The sequence below is a fragment of the Capricornis sumatraensis genome, chromosome 23 (assembly GCF_032405125.1).
Source record: "Capricornis sumatraensis isolate serow.1 chromosome 23, serow.2, whole genome shotgun sequence".
Lineage (NCBI taxonomy): Eukaryota > Metazoa > Chordata > Mammalia > Artiodactyla > Bovidae > Capricornis > Capricornis sumatraensis.
Genome location: NC_091091.1, coordinates 22,939,832 through 22,967,192, shown reverse-complemented (window position 1 = coordinate 22,967,192; position 27,361 = coordinate 22,939,832). Strand labels below are relative to the sequence as shown.

The 27,361-nt window shown below is 38.7% G+C and overlaps 1 protein-coding gene across 2 annotated transcripts; it reads left to right on the top strand.

Moving 5' to 3' along the window:
• The first annotated feature begins 1,421 nt into the window (after positions 1 to 1,421).
• OGA (O-GlcNAcase) lies at positions 1,422 to 26,969 on the top strand. 2 transcript variants are annotated; one of them, XM_068961200.1, is made up of 16 exons: positions 1,422 to 1,935; positions 5,257 to 5,308; positions 5,738 to 5,835; positions 7,382 to 7,512; positions 10,180 to 10,351; positions 11,511 to 11,609; positions 12,471 to 12,755; positions 14,063 to 14,221; positions 14,649 to 15,262; positions 15,654 to 15,828; positions 19,189 to 19,274; positions 20,237 to 20,341; positions 21,181 to 21,266; positions 21,552 to 21,744; positions 23,366 to 23,525; positions 24,903 to 26,969. In XM_068961200.1, the coding sequence occupies exons 1-16, from the start codon at positions 1,737 to 1,739 to the stop codon at positions 25,037 to 25,039; spliced, it is 2,751 nt and encodes a 916-aa protein (XP_068817301.1). In that variant the 5' UTR covers positions 1,422 to 1,736; the 3' UTR covers positions 25,040 to 26,969. The 2 variants fall into 2 exon arrangements, with proteins under 2 accessions (XP_068817301.1, XP_068817302.1); XM_068961201.1 differs by lacking the exon at positions 14,063 to 14,221.
• Positions 26,970 to 27,361: the final 392 nt, after the last annotated feature.

Below are 27,361 nucleotides of genomic sequence, written 5' to 3'. Positions count from 1 at the left end.
AAAGGACCACAATATACAGTGAAGCTGCTATGGCCCCCCACTGTCATCACAGGAAGTCCCCTAAGAAAATACTTGCTCCTAATCCCCATCTTAACACTCAAGGACTAAAGAGAGGGACTATAAGAGTCTGTGAAGCTACAAGTTGGTCTACCGTCGGAGGAGTCTAATATGAGACTGAAGTATAAGATGGACAATGCTAAGTGTTAATAATCAGAATGAGAAGATGTTTATTTCACATTTAAATCACCTATTAACCACAGATTTCTCAACCACCAAGTGCATTATGACAGGACCAAAGGGAGCCCTGAGAACAAATAGCAAGGAGACCCAAATAGCAAGGAGATGAAGTCCATCTAGGGCTCAGGGAAGGCTTCGCACAAGGAAATGATGTTTGTGCTGAGGCTCAAAGAGACGCACTTCTCTCTGATACACACTTCACACTCCCCATTCCCAAACAGGCCAGGCCTTTTCACCCCTTCCTACATTTGTACTCCCTTCCACTTGCCTAGAGGGTTCTCTTCTCTCTCTGCAACTCAATTTGGCTGATTCCTATTTATCCTTTATGACCCAGCTCGAAAGTGAAGCCATGGCCGCCGCTTCTACCCAAAGGAAGATGAAGTCAGTTCCTCCTCTGAGCTCCCACAACACTTGGGTACACCGTGTGGGGACTGTGTGTGTATTCGTTAGTCTGAACCTCCTTGCTGTGAGCTCATAGTGGCCCAAGAGGTAAGCAGGAGGCAAGCTCAATAGGTGTCTGCTGAAAGAAGGAATGACTTAGTTTTTAAAGAGGGATAGCACCAAGCTGGAGGTAGGGGGAAATGTTTCAGGACAGAGGAGTGAGCTGAGCTTCTTGGAGTGTTGTCTTCACAGAACCGAGCCTGGGTCAGGCTGATGTAATGAGCCAACCCGTCAGAAGAATCTCAATAGAAAGTAGGTCAGTTTCTTCCCAGCTCTTTAAGAACCAGAGGCTTGGTTTCCGCGCCTGCGCATTAAGAGAGTAAACACCTCTTTTTTTTCACCCACTCGCGCCTGCCGGTCCTATCCACATGCCTATTGCCCCAACCCGCTCCAGCCTCCTCCCATTCTCCCCTTCTCGGCGTTGGTTAATGGTCTGTTCTTGGGAGTCTGGCTCGTTCCGGAGGGTGGAGAGCATAAATGGTACATTCCACTGCTTTCGTTACCTTCCGCTTTTCGTGTCTTTTCTGTTCTGCTCCCCCCTACCGAATGAAGCTCAATAGACTGGCTCAAAAGAAGGAGGGGGAGCCGGGCTGAAGGGACCGGTCTGAGCCGGTCTCCGGCGCAGGCGCAGTGCGGATAAACAGGAAGCGGGCGGTAGAGGCAGCAGCAAAGGAGACCCAGGGGCTTCGGGAGGAGGCAGCGGGAGAACTAGGATTATCGGAAGGTCAACAGAAGCTAACTGAGAAGGAGAAAAAGAGCCGTGGCCATCTGCCTCCAGAGGACGATACGTCGCGGACTCGATCTCAGCTTAGGCTTCCGGCATCCCCCAGCTTAGGCTGAGGCAGCGGCTGACAAAGGGCTCGCGCCGGTGCCGCCGCCCTTCTCATCCGGGCATTCGGGTCCCTGCGGAGCGGGAGGGGGAAGGGCAGAGGGGGAAGGGAAGGAGCCGGAAGGGCGCGCGCTAGGAGCTGAGGCCCTCTCCAGGGCTCCGGGCCGGCGGCCCAACGGACGGAGGCCGAGGAGGACCTGCAGAGGGGGCGGCGGCCGGGGGCAGGAGGATGGTGCAGAAGGAGAGCCAGGCGGTGCTGGAGGAGCGGGAGAGCGAGCTCAACTCCAACCCTGCCGCCTCCGCGGGCGCGTCGTTGGAGCCGCAGGCATCTCCAGCCCCGGGAGAAGACAACCCAACCGGGGCCGGGGGAGCAGCGGTCGCCGGGGCGGCAGGAGGGGCTCGGAGGTTCCTGTGTGGCGTGGTGGAAGGTGAGAGCTGTGGCGCGGGCTGGGCAGGAGTGTCCTCCCCCCGCCCCACCCCAGTAGTAATCTGTTCTTTCCTGGTTAGGCGGATGGCGGCGGAGTCTGGGCGGCGGCGGTGGCGAGCAGGGGGGAAGGGGGGGGAAGCTCTAAAAGGGGATTATTCCTGTGGGTCTGAAATTTGACCCTGCTGGAACGAGGGAAGAGGCGAGAGGGTGGGCAAGTCTTCTCTCGCGTTCTGGAACGGCGTCGAATTCCCCTCTGGCTATTAACGTGCCTGACCCCACCCGCCTTGGGCTTGGAGCCAGGCGTGCTCCAGTGGAGGCGTTGTAGGGAGTCTGGTCTTGGGTTCTGAGTTTTACATCTTTGTACTTTGGGATCTTTGTTTCCTAGGGTGGTTTGGGTTCACAAACGGAAAGGCGTGTATAGTGCTGCTGCCCCTACTCTTTGGGAAAAAGACTACCCATCAGATGCGGTAGTTGTATTCCTGGAGTGAAGAGAAGCACTGTGGGCTTATAGTTTTATAAATTCCTTTTTGCTTAGAGGTGGTTTTTTTTTGGGGGGGGAGGGGATTTGTTTCTTGTTTTGTTTATTCAGTCCCCAACCTCCCACCCTTTGAATTCAGTGTTTTTTTGCAGCCTGGAAAATTGCCCTTTGCTAACTACTATGCTTTGCTTTGAGGGATGAAGCTTTGATTTTAACAGTATCTGAGATACGGAGTTTCTAGTTTAGTTATTGCAGAAGAGGTTTAAAAACTCCTTTTCACCATCTCCTTTCCCATTACCATTTAGGAATGATGGACTTTCTTTGGTGGTTGGAGAAAATGAGTAGAAGATTGTATCACAGTTTATGAATGTAATGGACAAATGTTCCACAGATGTGCATTCTATGAAAGTATAAATCAATTTCATTATTGCTCTTACCTGAAGTACAGCATGTATTCGAACTTTCTAAAGTATTTTGGCTGACCCAGGGTTTCCTAGCTTGTATACTTCATTAGTTTTCTTTTATATGTAATGGTGTGTGTAGGAGTAAGAGTTAAATACTGGTCTTTATAAAAAACCGGAAAGACATGGAAAAGGAAAGAAGGATTGTCCTCTTGGTTGAGAACTTCCGAACATATGGAGTATTCATTTGAAAGATGGGTGGTGATTATGGTATTTTAGATAAAGTTTAATTGTAGGGGAAAACAAGACTAGTTGGCAGCTAGGGTTAGAAATGAAACGGTTCAGTGAAGTTAACTATTGCACAATTTAGGGGAAAACAGAATGGAAAAACTACCTATGTGTTAGTCTGGAGTCGATGTTTATGAAAACATGATTGCTTTGCTTGACTTACCAATCTATGTGTTTATAGGACTAGAATCTGCAGGGAGATACTAAGAAAATAATCTGTTTTGTGACCTAAGATCTTGGGATGGAGGGTGGGAGAGAAGTGCTGGACGATTAGAAATTTTAGAGCTAGACTACAGTGAGTCTAAGGAAGCTTGCCTGTGGATTACACTGTCAATAATTATAGAAAAAGTTAGTTGTGGTTAAGATCAATTGATTTGTTTTTCAGAATAGTATGAAAAGGGAACTAGTCTACTTAGAATTGTGTTACCTATTGTCTTTTCTCCTTCCCATTCCCTAGAATATTTCCCTGGTGACTAAGCACCTGATTTTTTTTTTTTTTTTTTTTTGGTGTTTTGTTTTTCTTTCCCTCACAAACCTTTGTTGATTTTATTTATTTACATACTTAGGTTAATTTGCAAGTATTTAACTACAGAGGCCCACAAAATTTATTGATTTTAAAAGTACATTTTACATCACAAACCAACATACACATATGTATACATATATAAAAGTGAAACAAAAGTTTTGCCAAAAAGGTCTACCCTGAGTGTTAGTTTTGTTTTGGGGTTTTTTTTTTTTTTTTTTTAAGCAAGGATGAACTGCACTGGCCATCACCAAAGTTCCCAGTTCTTCTTAAGGTTCACTTTAATGATGTGAATAATGTTGGAAGTTCTGTGGAGGAATCTGTGTTGATTTTAACTCGTGTAACAGCCCTGCTTCCTCTTTGTGGTGCCAATTAACTAAAACCATGAACCTTACTCTCAAAGAGCAAAGTTAGGGTTTCTGAAGATTAAAATGTTAGACCCTTGGAAAAAATTTTTTTTAATGTTGAGACAGCTCTAAAGGAAAGTTTAATGCCTACTCCTTTAAGAGGTAATGATAATGCAAACTGTTGAAGGAAAGCTATAAAGACTTGTAAAATTCACTTAACATTTTAAATCACTTGTAAGAGAGTAACCATGGAATTGTCCAGATTCCAAGTGCTACAGTTTCCTGCATTACTACCTAATGAATTTTTCATTTTTATTTTTTGGTCTGTCTCATTGTCTTTGTGCAGAGTAACTATTCTGTTTAGAGTGGAGGTTATTACAGTTCAGAAATTTTGGTTTTGAATTTGGTTTTGAGTTTGTTAAATTGCGTGTGTAAGGAGCATTTTGTGTGCAAAACAGAATTTGAACCATCTTCATAATACTCTTGAGAGGTTGTCCTTATCTCTGGCAGATGATTAGATTGAGACTGGTGGAAAGTAAAGGTTAGGCAAGCTGCAATACCAGTTTGGTACTTACATCGCTAACATCATCCATCTGCAGGTTTGTTTCTTGCATTACTAGTGCTGTGGCCCCACATGGGATACTGGAGTGAGGCACATTCTTGAATTTTCAGTTGTTCAGACATTTGCTCTGGAATTGAGATTGCTTGAGTTTCCTGTTTGGGCCAGCTCCGATGTTGAATTTGCTGTGAATGTAGTTTAAGGCACTTTTTGGGTCTCTTTTACAATGTAATTTTGGGAAACAAACAAAATCATAAAATTGGGTCAGTCAGATTCTTTACTAATTCTGTTCCTGATTTTTTTCCTACCTTTTCTGCCTCTAAAAGTGGTTTAACTCCCCTCCTAGATAGTACTTGTTATTAATAGCAGCTTGGGGTTACTAGGCTTCCCCTCTCCTCACTGTAAGATTGAGATAATCTTTTTAAAAAGTTAGGCTTAAATATATTTGGTCTTTTATGACAGTGAAAAGAGATGACATTTACCTCTTTTTAGATAAGTTTATCACATAAGTAATTAGTGTTCTTGGTAGAAAAACCAGAAAATTTGCCTAAGCAAAAAGGGAATTAAAGTCACTTTATAATATCACTCCAAAACATGTTAATGTTTTACTAAACATCCTTCAAATTTTTGTATTGTTTACAAACTGACGTCATTTGTATTGTAATCTGCTTTTCTCAGTACACAGTTTATCACATTCTTACAATTTTATTCTTACTTTGAATCTAGGATTTTATGGAAGACCATGGGTTATGGAACAGAGAAAAGAACTCTTTAGAAGGTAACTTTTTATTATGAAAAGGGGAGTCTTCATTAATATTTCCTTTTGTTTGAGGAAACACTAGCACTGAATAGGCCAAGTATAGTTTGATGATTTCTCAGTTGCAGAAGTTATTTTAACTTTGGTCTTCTTCCTCTTCACCTAGGCCAGTCAGTGGTTCTCAGACTTTCCTGGGAAAGCTAAATAGGTTTTGGGCTTCACTTGCTTCACTCAGAGCTGTTGTATTTTTATTTAAGACTGTTGGATATGTTAACATTCCTTATTTAATTTCTTTCACAACTCCAATGGACTTGAAAAGGGTTAAAAGCTACTGCCCCAGAATATTAACTTTTTAAGAGATGGAGCTGCTCCAAGAAAAGGGAAAAAATTGAGGTGTATTGGTTATGCATATTGCCTGTTTATATACATGTAATTTTCTTTTCTCTTAAGGCTCCAGAAATGGGAATTAAATACATATTTGTATGCTCCAAAAGATGACTACAAACATAGGATGTTTTGGCGAGAGATGTATTCAGTGGAGGAAGCTGGTAATCTTTTTTTTTTTAATATGTAGAGTATGTGAAGAAAACAGGTATATTTTAAATGTAGTTGTACAAGAATTAAGTATTCCACTTTTCACTTTGTAGGTAGTTTATTTTTATATAGTAACTTTGTTATGCAGATTGAAAGAAAATTGTGTAGCCATAGAGTGATTCATGGGTTTGCCAGTCTGACTCCACCTGTTTTGTGGTCATAATTGTACTTTTTAACTTCTGCCAGTAAACAGTAGGCCATTGGACAAAGAGGTGCTGAAGCAAGGCTAGGCCTCGGGCAAGGCAAGTGAGGTGCCTGCCTTGAGTACAAGTTTTAAAGTACTCCAAAAAATCAGTAATAAAGATAAAAAGTATTATCTATTTTTAAACCAGAACTAATGCAAAAAAATCCATGAACAAAATACCAAAATGTAAAATAAAGACAAGGCTAGTATTACTGATTGTTTTGCTTCAGGTTCAATCAAGTATGGCTTGGTCTTAACCACTTGATTACTAGTACTGGTCCTGTCTTTATTTAAAGTCAAGAACGACCTTACCCTGGTTCAGGCCTATACTGAAGTGAAAGCCATCTCAAACTGTCCTTTCTGCATGTATTCTTATGTCGAGTTAGCTACATAAAATTCATAAATATAAGTAAGACAAATGGTGAAGTGCTTTTCTTTGTGTACTTGAGTGAGTGGGGGAACATTTTCATACCTGGAATTAAATGATAACTAACAAGTAATTTACTTGTTACAAGTAAGTTAGTTGCAAATACACTAACAAGTAATTTACTTGATACTTGGTTACAGAGCCCAGCCAAGACAGTGAAGGCAGAAGGTTTTCTTAAAATATGAAAAAAAACAATTAAAACTCCCATCTAGTTTGTTGTTTACTACTCTATGTAACTTGTGTTTCTTCAACTTGATTATTTTTTGGTGATGCTGGTAATGAAATTTAATGTGATCAAAATATAATGACTATCTTAAGATATTACTGAAGGTTATTTAAAGATATATCCTGTGGTATGAAATCGTATTTCAATTTACTTAGGAAAATTGTCTGTCACATTTTAGAAACTTAAAGCTGTGATAGATTTTTTTGTTGTAGTTACAGAGATGTCAAGATTATTAAGGCCATCACTTAACCCTGGTTCTTAAGAACACATTTTTCTTTTATTCTAAATTATAAAGTAGTTATATGTAGAGTTATTTATTTAGGAATTCCAGTTGTACAGAGACAGCAAAAACAAAAACAACTCTCAAACACTTGAGAAATAAAATTGGTTTGCATTCAATAAGAGGATTGATGCCTTAATTGAGTATTTTTGAGAAATGGCAGTGGAAGGAAGAGAATACTTTTATTGAGTTCAGGGTGATATTAAATTGTATCAAGTTTGTGCCATTATGTAAGGCCTGTTGTCACATTGGACATGACAATTTTGTAAAATTGAAGGGACTTTCTTTCTTCACTTACTGAAAATCGGAGAAAAATAACCTAAAGGTGAAGGCTCTTTTAGTTTTCTGTGCTGCTTTCTAAAGTCATGGACTCTGTTCTTTAGAGCAACTTATGACTCTCATCTCTGCTGCACGGGAATATGAGATAGAGTTCATCTATGCTATCTCACCTGGATTGGATATTACTTTTTCTAACCCCAAGGAAGTGTCCACATTGAAACGCAAACTGGATCAGGTAATTTCCTTCCTTTTTCATTATCTTTCCCTGAGTCAGCACATGAAACTGAAGAGTTTCTGAGTTGCTTTTATGATACAAAAAGAAAACCAGATTCATAATACTTCTTTGTTCCTGTACAGATTTTTACTTTCTGTGCAAACTTTTTACTTTTGATAGGAATATTTTCTAAAGGGAGTGAAAAGAGCTTTACTGGAGGTACCAATGCTTCACAAACTTCACTTTGCATAAGAACTGCCTTAAAAGAATGCTTAGAAGTAATGCTTAAAAGACTGCTCATTAGCTCCATTCCCATAGATTTTTAATGAAGACTTGAGGTGGAGACTTACTCACATTCCAGCTGATTCTGAGTCTTCCAGAGTCACATTTCCAGAAACTGTGTATGCTGTTGGGTGCTTGCTTGACTAAACTGGGTGAGGTTATAGAAGAAGTAAGATGAACTCGGTTATATGGTTAAAAGACATAATTCAGTCTGGAAATGACTGGCTAGTTTCCCAAAATGAGAAGAAAAACTAGGTAAACATGTAAGCTGTTGTTGAACCTGATTGGAATCTATATTCTACTTAACATAAAAGCTGCACATCTGTTTTGGTAAAGTGTGATATGTTTATTAAAACAAAAGTTAATATTGGACTTCCCTAGCAGTCCAGTGGCTAAGACTTCATGCTTCCACTGCCAGGGGTGTGGGTTCTATTCCTGGTCAAGGAACTAAGATCCCACTGGCCTTGTGGTGCACCTTTTAAAAAGAAAAAAAAACCCTGTATATTATTGGTGGTATTGGAATGGCTGGTAAAGAATTTAAAGTTATTAGGTTGTTGCAGAAGTAATTGTGGTTTTGCAGTGTTGACATTTGCCGTTTGATGTTGGAATACATTCTTAAATGTGGATATATTATACATCATTTTAATGTTCATTTCTCACTTTGTTTTTTTGCTAATGACTTATTACTTGCTGTATATTTTATATGTATTTGAAACTATGAAAATGATGTTAGACAAAAAAGCAAATTCAAGCAGTTTTCTTATTTGAGTTAAAAAATGGATCATAAGACAGTGGAGACACAACATCAACAGTGCATTTGGCCCAGGAAGTCCTAATGAACGCACAGTGCAATGGTGGTTCAAGAAGTTTTGCAAGCAGGACGAGAGCCTTGAATACGAGCACAGTGGCTGGCCATCAGAAGTTGCCAACAACCAACTGAGAGCCATTATTGAAGCTGCTCCTCTTACAACTAGACAAGAAGTTTAAGAGGACCCATTCATCGTCAGCCATTCTATGGTTGTTCAGCATTTGAAGCAAATTGGAAAAGTGAAAAGGCTCGATAAAAGGGTGCCTCATGAGCTGACTGAAAACCAAAAAAAATCATTGTTGTGATGCAACAGCGAACTATTTCTCAATTGGATGGTGTCATGCAACAAAAAGTGGATTTCATACTACAACCAGTGATGCCCAGCTCAGTGGTTGGACCAAGCAGAAGCTCTAAAACATTTCATTAAAGCCACACTTGCACCAGAAAAGGTCCTGGTCACTTTGGTCTGCTGCCAGTCTGATCCACTGGAGCTTTCTGAATTCCAGCAAAACCATAACTGTGGCTCACATACGCCACAGAAGTGTGCTCCTGATGAGACGGCCCTGGAAGCTGCAACACCTGCAGACAGCATTGGTCAAGTCCCGATCTCCATGACAACGCCTGACCACACCTGCACAACCAATGTTTCAAAAGTTGAATGAATTGGGCTACAGAGTTTTGTCTTATCCTCCATATTCACCTGACCTCTAGCCAATCAACTACCACTTTTTTAAGCATTTCAACAGCAGGGAAAACGCTTCCAAAACCAGCAGGATGCAGGAAATGTTTTCCAAGAGTTTGTTAAATCCCGAAGCATAGATTTTTATGTTACAGAGATAAACTTAACTCTTGTTGGCAAAAACGTGTTGACTGTAATGGTTCCTATTTTAATTAATAAAAGATGTGTTTGAACCTAATTATAATGATTTAAAATCAGCAGTCTGAAATTGCAGTTAACATTTGTACCAACCTAAAAGTTTGGGATTTCCCTGGCTCCTCAAGGGTTAGGACTTGGTGCCTTCACTGCCAGGATTGGGGTATGGTCCCTAGTTGGGAAACTAAGATCCCACAATCTGTGTGCTGTGGCCAGGAAAAAAAAAAAAAAAACAAGTAGTTAAATTTCTGTGAATAAGCTCCTAAGAGGTTATTTCCCCGCTTGATCATATTCTGCTATTTTGGTCTTTCTGATTGATGACTTAGGTTTATGTGCAAAGAAATTTATTAGCATCAGTGCATCTTGACTAGAGCAGATAACTTGGATTTTTAGTGTCTTGGAGTTTATCTTTCATTTTTTTTCCGCTGGTAGGTATCTTTTGTACTGAAAGATATAGAAGGATAAGCCACGTTATAGAAGCTTTGTTAGACAATTTGCTTAGTGCATTCAAACCCAAATGAAAATATGGGTTCAGAAACTGTGTAGCTTTTTAACATAGAAAATAGAAAGGGAGTGGTTTGGCGTTGAACATTCTACTAAGGAAAATATTTGACTTTTAAGTATAACTATTAACTGTATACTTGAATATTTTAAAGCCTGTATTTTTTACTCTTTAAGATGAGCTGGTAAAGCATCTTGTTGTTGTTTTTTTTCCCTTTCCTAGGTTTCTCAGTTTGGATGCAGGTCATTTGCCTTGCTTTTTGATGATATTGACCATAATATGTGTGCAGCTGACAAAGAGGTATTCAGTTCTTTTGCTCATGCCCAGGTCTCCATCACAAATGAGATTTATCAATACCTAGGAGAGCCAGAAACTTTCCTCTTCTGTCCCACAGGTATTGTATATAATAGCTTTCTATTTAACTAGTCTTGAAATACATAACTTTCAAAAGATCATGTATGAATTTTATTGTTTTTCCCTGTCCCTTTGGTATGTAAAGGTAGGAGTTCTTTTTCTAAAAGATGTTTCTCCAGATCTTAAGTTGGAGAAATTTTAGGGATTAATAAATGACAACTGAATAGGCGAAAGATTTTACGTATTTTTTGGTACTAAAAGTATGTGAACATTACGTTTTCTGGATTAGAGGAAGGGAATAGTATTATCAAAGTGAAAACCAGAAAAAAGCAAATTTACATTGCATTTAACTAAGTCACTTCTCATTTCCCTCCTACTTGTTCCTTTTTTCTGCCCTTGCCTATCTGTATCCCTTTTCATTCCTCCCACTCCCATCTGGGCTCTTACTTCCAGTAGTCAGAATAGAAAGCTTAATAATTTTTCCCCCTTTTCCTTTTTTTCCCCTCTTCTCCCTGGTTCCCTTCCACTGAAAATATTTTTTTCTTTTTTTTTTCTCTCAAAATTCAGCCTATAAGAAAACTTCTCTAGGCTTGACTTCTCGTTCAGAAAGAGTTTAAATAAGTTCTAAGAAATTTTAGACTGTACTGATTTAACCGTGTGTTTGTCTGTCTTGTTAAGAGTATTGTGAACTGTGAACCTTCTCTCTTCTGATGCTACATGAATATTCAAGTAATGTTTAATAAGATCATACTTGGTAGTTACTTAATTCATTGTAAATTATAATCAGTTATAATTGAGTTCTAAGCCAGGGGCATAATTTTGCTTTATTTTTATTATATCAATCCAGTCTGCTTGGTCTCTGATTGAAACAGAGAAATGTAGGCAATTCAGAGTTTGTAGAAAATGCTAAAAATTCCAATTATTTATCTTTAGTAAACTTAAATTTCTAGTGACCATAGGATCATAAGGGTTGATCTGTCCTACTTTTGGAGGAGGAATATCGGGTTTTATGAATTGATTTTTTTTTTTTTTAAATACATAAATGAGCTAGTTTGTTGACTTCTTTTGGAACATAAAATAGAGGCCTTTTATCATTTGGATGAAAATAGTTTAAAATTGATAGACATTTTTATCCCCATTGAAATACTCATGACTATTTCATTCCTATTTTACTGATTAATTTTTCCCCCTACATTCAGAATATTGTGGCACTTTCTGTTATCCAAATGTGTCTCAGTCTCCTTATTTAAGGACTGTGGGTGAAAAGCTTCTACCTGGAATTGAGGTGCTTTGGACAGGTAAGTCTTAAAGATTTATACAGTAAAAGTTTTAATTAACTAGGATCTAGAGAAATTGGTTGTTTGTATACTTTTAAAAAGCTGAGCCTTAATGAGATTCTCTTCCTTTTACAAAGTATACATTCTGCACTTAGTATTAAGAATACTTTTTAGGATTTTGCAGTGAGTCTGAATATCAAAATAACTTATTTTTATTTTTGTTGTAGTTGCACTGCATCTTTGTTGGTGCCCATAGGCTTTCTCTAGTTGCACCTGCAGTACACAGGCTTCTCCTTACAGTGGCTTCTCTTGTTGCAGAGCCCAGGCTCTAGGGAACATGGGCTTAGCTGCCCTGCAGCCTGTGGAATCTTTCCAGACTAGGGATGTCTCCTGCATTGGCAGGTGGATTCTTATCTACTATATCACCAGGAAAGTCAAGAATGTTGTATTTTATGAAATGAAAGCCTTAATGCTAGATTGACAGCTAGTAATTAGTAAACTAATGAGTTGTATTAGTTTTCATTCTAAGAATTAAGGGAAGAAACCCTCCCAGGATTTAGGTTAATGAGAGTTTGTCTAATTGAGGATATATTATATTGGAAAAAAAATTGTTTACATGGAAAATTTATTTCTTACTAATGTATCATTTTGAGGAAACTTGCCCAAACCTTTAATATTTGTGCCTTCTAACCACTAGTTGTAGGAATCTACTCTGAGGAAATATTGAGCGAGGGGAATAAAGCTGAGTAGAAGCACATGTTGCTGTGTTGTTTTAAAAAGAAAAATTGTTTAAAAATATAACAAAAAGTTACATGCAGTATATTGCTATTTTGAAAAACCATGTATGAGAGCCTTTTAATAAATGATGGCCTTTATTTTTAGGTCCTAAAGTTGTTTCTAAAGAAATTCCAGTAGAGTCCATTGAAGAGGTTTCGAAGATAATTAAGAGAGCTCCAGTAATCTGGGATAACATTCATGCTAACGATTACGATCAGAAGAGACTGTTTCTGGGCCCATACAAAGGAAGATCCACAGAACTCATCCCACGATTAAAAGGAGTCTTGACTAATCCAAATTGTGAATTTGAAGCCAACTATGTTGCTATCCACACCCTTGCCACCTGGTACAAATCAAACATGAATGGAGTAAGGAAAGATGTAGTGATGAGTAAGTAAATGACTTAATTCTTGACCTTGGGAAGAGATTGGGGTTAACTAGAACCATTGGTGAGTATATGTTTTTTTGTCATCAAGAATTTTTTTTAAAGGTATTGTTTAGTCCTGTGAATGAGATGTAAATGATAGGAAAAGGGCTCCCTGGAGTGGCTTTGGGCAAGTTACTTAATAACTTTTTAGCCTCAGTTTTTTGTTTTTAAAATGTGATTTGGCTTTTGAAACCTGAGGAACTAGACAAAGTAGTCTTAATGTTCCTGTTACCCCTTGAGTAATTCTTATTGAATTTGTGTTTTCAGGTGATTATATTTAAATGGTTATTTTAGATAGCTAGATATTCTTATCTGAGTTGCTTACTGTGTAATTTCAGTTTAGCTTACATTTATGAAACATTTCTTATTTTAGATATTGGCTTACTGATTTTTATTTATGAAAAAATCTTAATTGAATTCCAGGTAATCGAGAATGTTGACTAGTTGTTTATTCATTAACATTTAGACACCTATTTATCAGACACTAAGGGTTCAAAGAATAAAATAGTCCCTACTTTGAAAGAATTAGTCTGGTGTTGATAAAGCAGGCAAGGAACTGTACTATAGAATGAGGAGTACTGAGAATAATTATCTACAGAGTCCTAGGGAGAAGGCAATGGCATCCCACTCCAGTACTCTTGCCTGGAAAATCCGACGGACAGAAGACCCTGGTAGGCTGCAGTCCATGGGGTCACTCAGAGTGAGACACGACTGAGCAACTTCACTTTCGCTTTTCACTTTCATGCACTGGAGAAGGAAATGGCAACCCACTCCAGTGTTCTTGCCTGGAGAATCCCAGGGACGGGGGAGCCTGGTGGGCTGCCGTCTATGGGGTCACACAGAGTCAGACACGACTGAAGTGACTTAGCAGCAGCAGGGGGAACACAGAGGAGGGAGTGATTGATTACCTCTCTTAAGCAAAAGTGGGTAAATGACTTCATGGAGAAAGAGATACTTAACACTGGGTGAATATATAAGTAAAGCCTGTTGGGCATTAAATGATTGGGCTAGAAATGAAAACGCTATCAGTGGACATTTATCAATGATTTGCCCAGTGATTCTGAAATTAGTGTTTATTATTTCATTTGGGATTTTCCATTTGGCAATGCATTTAGATGACTATTCTAGGTGAAGTGGTTCAGTGAAGGGTCTTGGTTGTGTTTGCATTATTATGCTTAAGGTTTGTTCTTACTCCAGTTCTTCGCCTCTCCCTATAAGAATTAGTGTTTTGTAATCAAAACTGTTTTTGTGCTGTTTCTCTGTTTTGCAGCTGATAGTGAAGACAGTACTGTATCAATCCAGATAAAGTTAGAAAATGAAGGCAGTGATGAAGATATTGAAACTGATGTACTCTATAGTCCACAGATGGCTCTGAAGTTAGCTTTAACGGAATGGTTGCAGGAGTTTGGCGTACCTCATCAATACAGCAGTGAGTTTGGCCTTTCTTTGTAAGAGGGTTGGATTACATTGTTTGAGACATAAGAACATTTGTGATGTTTTATTACAGGCCCATCAAGCAAAGTGAAATTTAGGAATCTAGAGAATAAGGTTTTTTAAATTTTACTTTTGGCCTTAAATAGGTTTTATCTTCTTGGAATGCTAATTTGTTTAAAAAAATTTTTTTAGTAGTTCTTCAAAAATACAGATCTTCAAAAGAGAAGAAAATAATAGGTGTTGCCATATTTATGATCTGTGTTTTCCCCTCTCTTCCCTTCCTCACCTCCCCGGTGGTTTAGAGAAGTGGCACTTTTTTCTATTTGGAATCTCAAATTGAGGCTTATAGTTAAGACATTTCTCTGAATCTGACTTGTTCTGTTTCTCATTCTGATTGTCTTTCTGGCAATTTGTTTTTATAGGTAGGCAGGTCGCACACAGTGGAGCTAAAGCAAGTGTAGTTGATGGGGCTCCTCTAGTTGCAGCACCCTCTTTAAATGCCACAACTGTAGTTACAACTGTTTACCAGGAGCCCATTATGAGCCAGGGAGCAGCCTTGAGTGGTGAGCCTACAGCCCTGACCAAGGAAGAAGAAAAGAAACAGCCAGATGAGGAACCCATGGACATGGTAGTGGAAAAACAGGAAGAAACAGACCACAAGAATGACAGTCAAATACTAACTGAAATTGTTGAAGCTAAAATGGCAGAAGAATTGAAACCAATGGACACTGATAAAGAAAGCATAGCTGAATCGAAATCCCCAGAGATGTCTATGCAGGAAGATTGCATCAGTGATATTGCCCCTATGCAGACTGATGAACAGACAAACAAGGAGCAGTTTGTGCCTGGTCCAAATGAAAAGCCTTTGTACACTGCAGAACCAGTGACTCTGGAGGATTTGCAGTTACTTGCTGACCTATTCTACCTTCCTTATGAGCATGGACCCAAAGGAGCGCAGATGTTACGGGAGTTCCAGTGGCTTCGAGCAAATAGTAGTGTTGTCAGTGTCAATTGCAAAGGAAAAGACTCGGAAAAAGTGAGTGCACTTAATATACTTGCTTCTCTGGCCTGGATGGATCCCCATGCTGATGATATGGAGGAGGTCTTAAATGAGAATTGGCCACATCTTAGAGTGTGTTCTGTGAAGTAGGTACAGACCCTGCTGAATCATGTGTTTCCATAGTTTGACCTTACAGTACTTAGGAATGAAGGAAGGTCAAAGTTGATTAATATTTTAGGAATATTTGTCAGTTTGGGGAGACACAGACTTTTATTGCTTATCTTTAAATGTTTAAGCCCTGTGATCCTTTAATGTTGAGGATAAATTTGCAGGTACTCGATAACATAAACAGGTTAGTTTATAACTGTGCTTTAGATTATGTTCTTAAACTTCCAATTTTTTGAGTGTCGTTATTGATCCTCAATAGATTGAAGAATGGCGATCACGAGCAGCCAAGTTTGAAGAGATGTGCGGACTAGTGATGGGAATGTTCACTCGGCTCTCCAATTGTGCGAACAGGACAATCCTTTATGACATGTACTCCTATGTTTGGGATATCAAGAGTATAATGTCTATGGTGAAGTCTTTTGTACAGTGGTTAGGTAGGTGCACCAGGAATAATCTCTTTTCAGATATATTGTCCCTTAAAAGAAAAAAAAAATTATCCCACAGGGAGAAAAACATTTATGGAATTAGTGAATTTCCAACTGTGTTTAAATTCCTTGCCTAGATTTCAAAGGTGTAGCTGTTGTTACAGACTTGAGGTGCAAGCCTCAGTAAACATATCGGGCACATTGATTTTTCTCCCTTGGGCTAATTCAGCATAAATATCTTGAAAATGTGTTAGAAAGTACTGACTTTAACTTGCTCTGACTGAATGCTTCCTGGATGGAACCATGTATACCACTTTTATCTGATTTGGAGACGAGACTCTATGAATTGCGACTATGTGAGCTCTCTGCTGCTTGCTGTGTCTTGATAACATTAATGCTGTGTTTAACAGAACAATTGCTGAAATGACCTAAGGGGCTTGGAAAGAGGAAGCCATCCTCCCAGCCCTGTGCGCATGCGAGCGTTAGTGGTAGGCTATTCTGGTGCTGCCTGGTATTATTTCATAGGACTTTTTCTTTATCCCTCTACCAAGTAATTGGTTTAGCAGGGGATAAAAATTGCAAACCCCTGAAAATGCTTCATTAAATGGAAGTTCTCCAACAGTGAAAAAAAATTTTTTTTTTTTTTTAAGTTCTCAAGCTTGATAAAAAGCACCAGCATGGCCAAGTTTCTCCAGGGAATCTCATTTCATTTCCAGGTTTTCAATCCAGGTATAAGGAATATGTAATGGACTTATGCATAGTACACAGCAGGCAGCAAGGCTAACCAACATGTCAATTTTCATAGTAGTCACAAACACTATGATGGGTTACATAGTCTTGATTGTGAAATAGAAATACGAAATACTGTGAGCTTACAGTTACTCAGGAGTGGGAGCAAAGAGATTTCTCACTTTCTGTGTATATACTTTCAGATTCTTAAATATATAAAAAAAATTTTCCTTTGATACAGCTAATTAGCAGTTTAAAATAGAGGCTGATTGTTAATTTGAAAATAGAGGGAATTCCCTGGCTGTCCAGTGGTTAGCACTCCACACTTCCATTGCAAGAGGTATGGGTTCAATCCTTGGTTAGGGCACTTCCTGCAGGGCATGGGCAAAGATAAAAAATAAAAAAATAAATTGGGAGAAAGAGAATATAGAGAACTTTGGGTTCCTGTATATATCGCACAACAGGTAGAAGAGAGAATTGTGACCTGTTCCTGTTAAAAGGCTCCAGAATACCTCTTCTGTGTGATACTTGTCTGCTTTTAGGCTTAGGAAAAACCTCTCTTATTGTTTGTTGGATGGTGGCATTTGCCTCCCAGGGGATATATTAACCTTTATAGGGACTGAAGTCTTAAATTTTCAACCTATAATTCAGTTTATTGGGTTTGAGAAAGTGTTGCTTAAAACATTGGCTACTTAGCTTTCAATTAAAAAATTATTAAAATCTCTTGATTATATACAGTATTGCTGCTTTTTCCTCTCAGGCTTTTACCTCTGAATTGTGTAGTTCCGGGGGCAGCTTTCCCTAATTGTATACAGGTGTCGTACAGTGTCAAGGTCAGAGTATTTTAGAAGTTTTAAGTAATCATCCTGGCATCCACATAGCTTCCACAACAGCTCATGACAAAATATTTTCTTGGTTCTGTAGTAATTTCAGGGAGTTACTGATTAGAACCCTTTGTTTTCCTCCAGTCTCCAGTCCAGCTGGCATTCAGTCCTTTAAAGAATGTGGCTATGCAGTACTTTTGATTACTAACGACTTCTATTATCTTCTTCCCCATTGTGTACAGATGGGAGAATCCTCAGCACAAGTTCTACTACTATTGGATGGACAGCGGCAGATGTTCACAGCGCGTCATGATTAATTAGTTTAAATTAAAAGGTTCTGTGAGGTAGTTCAGGTAGATTTAAGGGCAGTAGGCATGAACTGAAGTCACGTTTGCGCAGCGACTGAGGCATTAACCATGTTTTCATTTATACAGCTCTTCGTACATGCAACTTTTTATTGTAATAGTTGGAAGTGCTAGTTATGTTGTAGTCTCAAAGTGGGGGGTAGGGGAATTGGCCGTTCCTTAAAGTTTGAGAGGTATAGTTTTTTTCCTACAGTGTAAATTTACACTGAGCTATGGAATGGGGCAGGTTCTCTTCATAACCAAAATTTTTACCCTATTTCATATTTATTTAACAAATACTACATTATATATTTATTTATTTATTTAAGTACCCCTACCCCTGAGAAATGACAACCCTGGATATAATCTCTAAATGGGTCCGAATTGTCAGCAAAAAAAATCGGTTTGCTTTGGGACTGTCTGACTAGCACACTATATATTGTACTGATGAGATTGTTAACTTGAACAGGAGGTAGAATGCTGTCTTCAGTTGGAAAAGAACTATATTGCGCTGCTTTATCTTGTCAGAAGACTAGGCAGGTGATTGTGATTTGGCCTCCAAAGTATCTTTTAATTTTCTCTTATTACTAGCTTCCTTAATTGTCTATGGAAGGCAATTATAATTTGCTTTTAATTCTCTCTCATTATTAGCTTCCTTAATTGCCTGTGGAGTTGGTTAAGTGCTGACCTTAAGTGCAGATTTTTGGACCTCAAAGCCTGCCACTCCATGTATGAGCTAAGTGCACCACAAAGATTATAATGGTTGCTCAGAGGAGCCAGATACTGTCATGCTTTTAAGAAAAGTATGTTAGTTCTGGACAAATTAGGAGCATCAATTGGCTCTCTTTAGTTCTCAGAATCTGTCAGACTGGTATTGTTACCAATTGAGCCAAGTCTGAATTTGGATTGTCCTTGTCAGGAAAAGTACTGTGTTTCATTGTCAACTTACTGAATAATTTCTTTTATTCTGCTGACCTTAGTTTTCTGACAAGATTAACCCCTTTTCTCCCATTTTTCCCTTCCCTGTACCCTTCCTCAAAATGTAAAATGTGACTTCAGACAAGTTTAATTCCTTGGGCTGTGATAATAAAATGTGTCATCAATTTCACTTTATTTCACTTTAAAGTTACTGTACTTTTGATAGAGAGGAAGCAGCTGCCTTGATTTTTATAGCTGTACCTAGGGAATATATAAATGTGACTTAGACAAACTTGACACTTTCCTTCCAATAATTTAATAAAGGGTAGAACTCTCTGTAGAACAGTGATTATTCATTAATCAGAGGAAGGAACGTCAGTATTGAAATTCCATTACAAGTTAAAAAAAAAATTATTATCACAGCCTTGTCCTGAAACCCTGGATTATTATTGTTAGAGAGCTGTTTCCACAGTGTTTGTTAGTTTGTTGGACGTTTGAGACCCCAGGAAATCCCCTTTCTCGTAACGTTCTCCGCTTGGATCTGATCTCAACAGGGTGTCGTAGTCATTCTTCAGCACAGTTCTTAATTGGAGACCAAGAACCCTGGGCCTTTAGAGGTGGTCTAGCAGGAGAGTTCCAGGTATCAATATGAATTCACAACTGAATTGACGTTTTCTTTGTTTTATGAGAAACCTTATATTGCGCATCAGATGGCTGGAAGGATTGGTCTGCCGAAGGCTTTCTAGTCCCAAATTCAATTTAGTTACATAGCTGGATTTTAAATCAAATTTTCCTCCTCTTTCGCAGTAATTTCTGAAGGAGATGCTGCCAATTCCCCCCCGCGCCTGCGAAGCGCAGCGGCTCTAGGTATACACTTCACATTGTTTCTTTGCAGGTCGCACAGCATTTTAATCTGCGCCCGCAATGCACAATGCGCGCATGCTTGTCTGCCAGTGGAAACTCCATGAGCAAAAAGAATAAATAATCATGCAAGTGAATGGGGAAGGGGCTTTGGGATATTTTCTCAATTATTTTATAAGTAAATTTTGTACTTGAAAGAACAGTCCAGGAATGAAAATTTAAACAAAATGCAACTTTTTTTGGTGTTGGAATTTTGTTCATGGACTTTTCAGGTGCTCTACTTTTCTCCCCCCAACAGGTGCTCTGCTGCGCGCAGCAAACTGAAGCGCATTGCTTTGGGGATAAAGCGTCTCCTGGACAGATAACCCTCTTCAGACCAAACCTCTCCTCCTGACATTCTGTTCTGCCATCTTTTAGTAGAGAGATGGTCTATATAAGATTGGTTTAAAAAAATAGATTTGTCATAATTGGAATAGATTTTTTTTTTTTTACTGTAAATTTAAATCCCCAGTAGTATGCCACTAAAGCTATGTAACTCAGTTTGGGTAATTTCGATTCAGAAGCATTCCCCTCCCTCAGCAAAGAGGTGTTTATGTTAGTAAAGCGTAGTGCACCCCTCTTCTTTAGGTCTGCCTGCAGTAGCCAGTTAATGTTAAGTTGGTAATCTGCAGTGCACACTCATTAAAAGAAGTAAATGTCTTCCCAGCACTAATCTGTCTTCCTTTTTTTTTCTTCCTACAGCGTTTGCTGCCAATTGATGGGGCAAATGACCTCTTTTTTCAACCACCCCCACTGACTCCTACCTCCAAAGTTTATACTATCAGACCATATTTTCCTAAAGATGAGGTAATTTTCTACCTGCCAACTTGGAGTATGGTTATGGTGAACACTTAATACTTTCTTTTGAACTCCCTGATTAAAAAAAATCATTTTTGTGTCTTAAAATACAAACTTTAGATGGAGAAAGTTAACTGAAACATTAAACACGGGTAGTTTAAGGAAGAGCCTAAGGAGTTTAGACCCAACATCTTGTGCTTAGTTTTTTAATTATTTATTTGTTTGGCTACTCTGGGTCTTAGTTGTGGTATGTGGTATCTTTAGTTGTAGCATGTGGGATCTAGTTCCCTGGCCAGGAATCGGACCCGGGCCCCCTGCATTGGGAGGGTGAAGTGTTAGCCAGTGGACCACCAGGGAAGTCCTGTGCTTAGTTTTTATCAGATGAAATGTATTCAGAGTTGGAATCCTGAACAATATCTGTGTGATATGTTGTTCTAGCCTGATGTTCTCCATACATTTTCTGCAGTTTGTAAAGTGCTTCCAGGCTGTTGATAATCAGCTACAGAAAAAGGCAAGCTTGCTTAAAGAAAATGACTTTTTAAATATTTCGGATGTATAGAAAGCTGAGAGAGAGCCTCATAGTTTGATGAATTTTGAATCCACTACTTAGTGCCTAAAACTATCCCCTGCAAGGCAGTTCTCACTGTTGACTACAACTGTGCTGTTTTCTACTGATTTTACAAATAGGACTCAATAAATAAATATTTAACAAAGCAGAGGTGATGTTTATGACAAGTCAAACATTTTGTTATTCCCTTTTCTAGAAGTCCTTTATGACTTATGAGTCATATTGTCAGATTCTGTTGCCATTTTTCTTGATGTGTTGCTTAATTAGATTGTATTTTCAGGCTTCCGTGTACAAGATTTGCAGAGAAATGTATGACGATGGAGTTGGTTTACCTTTTCAAAGTCAGCCTGACCTTATTGGAGACAAGTATGTGATGCAGTGTTTGTTGGATTTGGGAGTAGACATTTCAAAGGCAGGATTACCTGGTTGTGGGGAGATGAAGACTAGAAATACAGATACAGTTTTTTAGAAGTCCTACTTTAGTTGTAATAAAATCTGAGTTATTAATATGTATAAATTTCCAATTTTTATTTATGTCAAATGTAGTTTCCACACATTGTCAATTGAGTGTATTGGGCTTTATTATATCACTGATTTCTGAAGTTTTATGTTAGTAACTTAACTCATTCTGGTTTTCTTTGTTCTGAGCAGGTTAGTAGGAGGGCTGCTTTCCCTTAGCCTGGATTACTGTTTTGTCCTAGAAGATGAAGATGGCATATGTGGTTATGCCCTGGGCACTGTAGATGTGACCCCCTTCATTAAAAAATGTAAAATTTCCTGGATTCCCTTCATGCAGGAGAAGTATACCAAGCCAAATGGTGATAAAGAACTCTCTGAGGCTGAGGTAATACACAGATTTAGAATTAAACAGTGGTAATTTTTTAAGAAAGTAAAGTGCTTATTAAAATAAAAAAGCAAGCAGATATATCTTAAAATCCCAGTGCTTTCTAAATTTCTTACAGAGAAGAATTCTTAGGGCTTATTCTTACTAGCATGGCATTTTCCACTGTTCCCAACATCTTTTGATTTGGAGCTGTTGTATTACTTACTCAAGTGAAAGCACAGTGTTGACTTTGAAAGAACCTTCTTTTTTCCCTTTCTGTTTTGCAGCACCAAACTTGTATGTTATAGTTTCTTCTTTGGGTACTCAGGGCAAGCTTAGTAATTAAAAATCTCATTTGTGTGCTGATGAAGCTAACTTGCTCTCTCAGTAATGCATTTCACATGGTAATGTGAGTGAAAGTCGCTCACTCGACTCTTTGCGACCCCATGGACTATACAGTCCATGGAATTCTCTAGGCCAGAATACTGGAGTGGGTAGCCTTTCCTTTCTCCAGGGGATCTTTCCAACCCAGGGATGGAACCCAGGTCTCCTGCATTGCAGGCAGATTGTTTACCAGCTGAGCCACCAGGGAAGCCCAAGAATACTGGCGTGAGTAGCCTATCCCTTCTCCAGCGGGTCTTCCTGACCCAGGAATCAAAGTGAGGTCTCCTGCATTGCAGGCAGATTCTTTACAACTAAGCTGTCAGGGAAGCCCTCACATGGTAATAGGAATGACAATAAAAAGTTTCTTCTGGAGGATAATCTTTACTTACACTCAATAAATACTATCAGAGAATATACTTGGACTGATATTTATGACCTTGTCTTTTTTCTTCTGTATCGCTTCTCCCCCTTTTCTGAAATTCTCTACCCCTCTTCCCCACACCAGTGCACTCAAACTCTATTACTGTTTTTTACCTTTTGGTTCTAGCTAGATGGCAGTGTAATAAGAGGCTGGTTTGGAGTAGGCTTCTTTACTTAGAATACATCGGCGTGACTGCAGCATGCTGGTGATTGAGCTGTTGATGTGTTGCTTTTCCATATCCGACAGTTCTCAGCCTAGGAACATACGGAGAATAACCAGTGTGTCCATTACAAACTTTTTTTGTAAAAATTGTAAAGTATACATAAAATTTACTATTTTAACCATATTCTAGGGTATAGTTCAGTCATGTTAAGTACATTCACATTTTTGTGCAAGCAGTACAAACTTTAAAAACATTGTTTTATTTTGAATTATTTAGTTTTTATTTTGAATAATTTTAGATGTACAGAAGTTACAAAGATAATAGAGTTTAGATATACCCTTCACCCACTTTCTACATTTGTCCTTGTCTAAGAAACCAACTTCGGTGCATTATTGTAAACTCTTCACCTTACTTATAGTTTTTCCATTAATGTCCTTAATCTGTTCAGGATCCAATCCAGTATACTACATTACATTTAGACAAACTTAAAAAATGAAAACATGTCAGTCAGAATTATAAGCTAATTGATTTTGCATGTGGTAATTTTCCCATTACCACAAGAGTTACTATTGAATATTGCTTTCCTTTTCCTGTTTCTGAGTTCTGTAATTGGAATATGTAGATTCATAATGAGTAGCTACTGAAAGTCAAGAGATTCATCCTAATTTTTACAGAAAATAATGTTGAGTTTCCATGAAGAGCAGGAAGTACTGCCAGAAACTTTCCTTGCCAATTTCCCTTCTCTGATAAAGATGGATATTCACAAAAAAGTAACTGATCCAAGTGTAGCCAAAAGCATGATGGCTTGCCTCCTCTCTTCACTGAAAGCCAATGGTGAGTAGATATTGTGGAGTTGCTGGTATTTGGGCTAGGTGAGGGCAGGACTCTTATTTTAGGATACAAAAAGAAGTAAATTTACATTCCCTTCTCCACCACTTAACGGTTTTGCTTCTGAATTAGTGCTGCAAGAACTGCATGTGTATTAACCATTGAAAAATGCTGCTCGTTCTGCTCTTTTATACTGTGAATGCCTGTATTAAGCCCCAATTAAATGAGAAGTGAACACATGAATTTATGTTTATTTTGCCAGGAGATTTATAAATGATAGTTGAAAATTAAATGAACCTTGGGAAGACTTCATATAGGAATGCAGAATCGCTAATACTTTCTCTTCTTTGAGTTTGTTAACTTAAATCTTCAAAAATACTTTGCCATATATTCAGTTCAGTCCAGAAACTTAGTCCAACTCTTTGCAACCCCATGGACTGCAGCATGCCAGGCTTCCCTGTCCATTACCAACTCTTGGGGCTTGGTCAAATTCATGTCCATCTAATCCAACAGCCTTTAAAAACTTCTTAGCCTTTGGGCAAGACAAAAATGAACAGAGAAGCTGAGCACTCATTAGAGAATTGTTGATGAATGAGAATGCACTTTGTCGCATCTTTGTATCATTTGATTCAGTGTTGTCCCCTTTGTGGGATAATTGAAACAACTCTGAGGAAAGTATAATTCTCAGAAGTGTTGTGCTTGGAACTGAATTGTACAGATGTGAGCTATGTCTTAATATAAAAAACACATTCTGGTTGTGTTGACTTGTGGCATGGGTTGGAATAGGCTCTGCTCTGTGGGTCCTTCAAAGGTACTTTGTATGTGTGTGTATGTATAATATTCACATAGTCATGTATACATATTATAAGTATACGTTCAGCAGGGCTATTGTTTGCCTTGAGGTTTGTCCCGTCCAAGCTGGTGCCAGGCCCAACCCTGGTTAGCTTCCAAGATAAGACAGAATTGGGCAAGTTCAGGGTGGTATGGCTGTAGACACTTTGAGGGTTTTGGACAACTTCTTTGCTAAAAGATACTCTTTCTGGGGAAGAGTTTTATTTGCTGTTCAAAAAAAATTTTTTTTGACGTAATTTGACAAGGATTGTCTGTATTTAAAGTGTACAGTTTGATGCCTTGAAATACATTGTGAAATAAGCACCATATTCAAGCCAGTTAACATACCCATTACTTTAAGATAGTTGTTGCAATATTGATGAATATTAATATCCATTGACTTTATATAAATTTTAAAAATTATGTGAGATTTAGGGACTGGTATAGATAATCTCCCACTGTGATCTATTTGAAATAAAGATTAATCACAAGTTCATAATTCTACTAATTCAGTAACATTTATATTGTGAATGTTTTGTTTTTTTCCCCTAGGGTCCCGAGGAGCTTTCTGTGAAGTGAGACCTGATGATAAAAGAATTTTGGAATTTTACAGCAAGTTGGGCTGTTTTGAAATTGCAAAAATGGAAGGATTTCCAAAGGATGTGGTTATACTTGGTCGGAGCCTGTGACATTTGTTGGCACTATGAACTGTCGGAAAGTCTTAACTTCACCTGGTGGGTAGTGGTTGGGGTCTTCATACAGCTCAGCCTCTGGAGCCGCAATGAATCAGCCAATTCTGATTGGAAACAAAGAGGACTGTAAAACTCACTCGTCAAACTTAGAGACTACTTACTCACTGGTTGGAAGAAGATAATACTGCTGCGAATCCTGTAGGAAAGAGATTTGGGCCTCCTTGTTGGGTTTTGTGTTAGGTGCCAGGACCTCTTACGTGGGCTTATAGGGAGGCGGTCTTCAATAAATGTAGTCAGCACTGTTTTCTGCATCCAGTGTGGTTGCATTTCTCACCTAAGAGTAATCAATCATTTGTCATCCTCCTTGGCGTATTGACTGAAATGTATCATGCTTTAGAGACGTGGCAAAGATGAGAAAGATTTGGGTTCAGAGGCTTCAGGGTGGAGAGTCCAAGTGAGATGGTTATGGCATAGTTTAAGCTGAGGAAAGGATTTCAGTTTGGGCGGTTTTTCTGCTTTTTGTAAAGCCTTGGCCGGTTGTCTCCTAGTGACCATTGGTTCAGGCAAGTTGTGATTTGTAGGGACAGATGTGCAGTTGTTTGTGGCAAAAGCCTAAAAGTGATACACTTGAAAAAAAAATTTTGTATATAAACTAGCTGTAACCTAACCTTTGTTTTTGTAATTTTCCTTTTGAAAATGAAAGGGTGCAGTTCAGGATGGCACTTTGAATAATTAATGTAAATCAGTGGATTTTCTTTACTTTTGTCTTTGGTTTTGTTTTTAAAAGAAGTTTTATTCTTTTCAAAGTGCCTCCCACCTAGGGCTAGGCCATGACCACTTTGGGTACAAGAGCCTGACTTCATAGGATTCACAGTCTGTTGCAAAGTGCAGTCATTTCTGGAAATTAACCTCAATGTAGGTCAGCATGTGAAATGTTAGTTTTGACATCTGGCAACTAGGGTTTGGGGACTGATCCCATTTGCCCACAGGTCAGTTGTCCTTTAATTTTACTACTGGTTTTATTAAATCAGTCTTTAGTTCTTGCATGTTTGTATCTAAGTTTTAAAAGAATGAGTACACTTTAACCAGTGACTTAAGGTTACCCTTTTCTTTTTCCTTTAACCGCAGGTTCTGAAAGCTTCAAGTATTTTAATTTAGATTTGGTGTTTATAAGGGTTCTGAGCAAATGCTCTTTCATTGAATTTTGCTCTGCAGGATTCATTTTCTTTTTTATCATGGCTTGCTGGCTTCTCTGTAACAATGTTTTGTTACCTTGCTTCCCAGCAGTTTTGTATCAGCAGTTTAAGTTTGAGCTAAGAGGGAAGAAGGTCAAGAAGAAAATTTAAAACATTTTCTTTCATAGGTTTCTATCAATGTGGGCTTTGAAAAAAGTCTTTTAAGGGATTGTACCTAGTGACTTTCAACCGAAGCCTGTGAGTGTGCACTGAATGGGTGAGATGAATGAAGGAGGGTTACATCCAGGGTTAGAAACCTGCAGCTGGTAGCAGGATAAGGAAGGTACACTGTACAGCTGGAACCAAGTTTGCATTTTCAAAGGCTGAGATGAAGGGAGGGTCTCTACCGGGCTTAATGTCACTTGGTTTTTTTTCTCTTTTAAGTACATTTTGTACACTAGTGGACAGTTCTAGCATTTTATCTGGTAGATTCCATGGTCATCCTCCAGTGGAATCAGGATTTTCAGCAAGTTTGTTTGCAGCTTTATCTTTGCTTTTAATAATCAATTTGGCTGGTATTCTGGTCACAGAGCTAACTATGAAACACATGTCCAGGCCTCTAGGATCGTAAAATGCTGTGCTGTCTGTCTTCTAATGGTTATGGCTATTTATTATGGTTGGGATGATATTTCATTGATTGTTTAGATCACAGCTCAGTTCCTGTAGAAAATGAACTGTAAAACTATCTGAAGACCATACAAGAGGCAAAATAAAACTTGAAGTGAATGTGTGTGGTCGTGTACTGTGTAAACCTTGTTTCTGCCTCCTGCCTTTTTTCTCCCACTCTTGCATTCCCAAGCAAGTATTCCTCCTCTCCAAAGCTGTTTCAGCCTAGGGACTGAGTCTTAAAGGCAGTTTTCTCCCACTTCTATCTCTAGTAAAAGATTGCCTTCCATATTTTCCTCAAGGCAAGGCAAAATAAAAATAGACTCATTTTGGCCTGGCCACCTTCTTGACACTTATAACCTGGGGGTAAATGAAGGCAGCTAGTTAAGTGAGTTCACGCCACCTAATAGAATAAGGAAAATTGCCTGATTCTTTGGTCAAAAGGTGAAAGTTGAAGGCAGATCCCAAATTATGAGAC

What these genes read in the sequence shown, in the direction of transcription:
- OGA (XM_068961200.1), top strand. Translation starts at nt 1,737, where the DNA reads ATGGTGCAGAAGGAGAGCCAGGCGGTGCTGGAGGAGCGGGAGAGCGAG. An exon ending in TGAAACGCAAACTGGATCAG is followed by an intron (nt 7,513 to 10,179) that starts GTAATTTCCTTC and finishes TCCCTTTCCTAG; the next exon opens with GTTTCTCAGTTTGGATGCAG. An exon ending in CTCTTCACTGAAAGCCAATG is followed by an intron (nt 23,526 to 24,902) that starts GTGAGTAGATAT and finishes TTTTTCCCCTAG; the next exon opens with GGTCCCGAGGAGCTTTCTGT.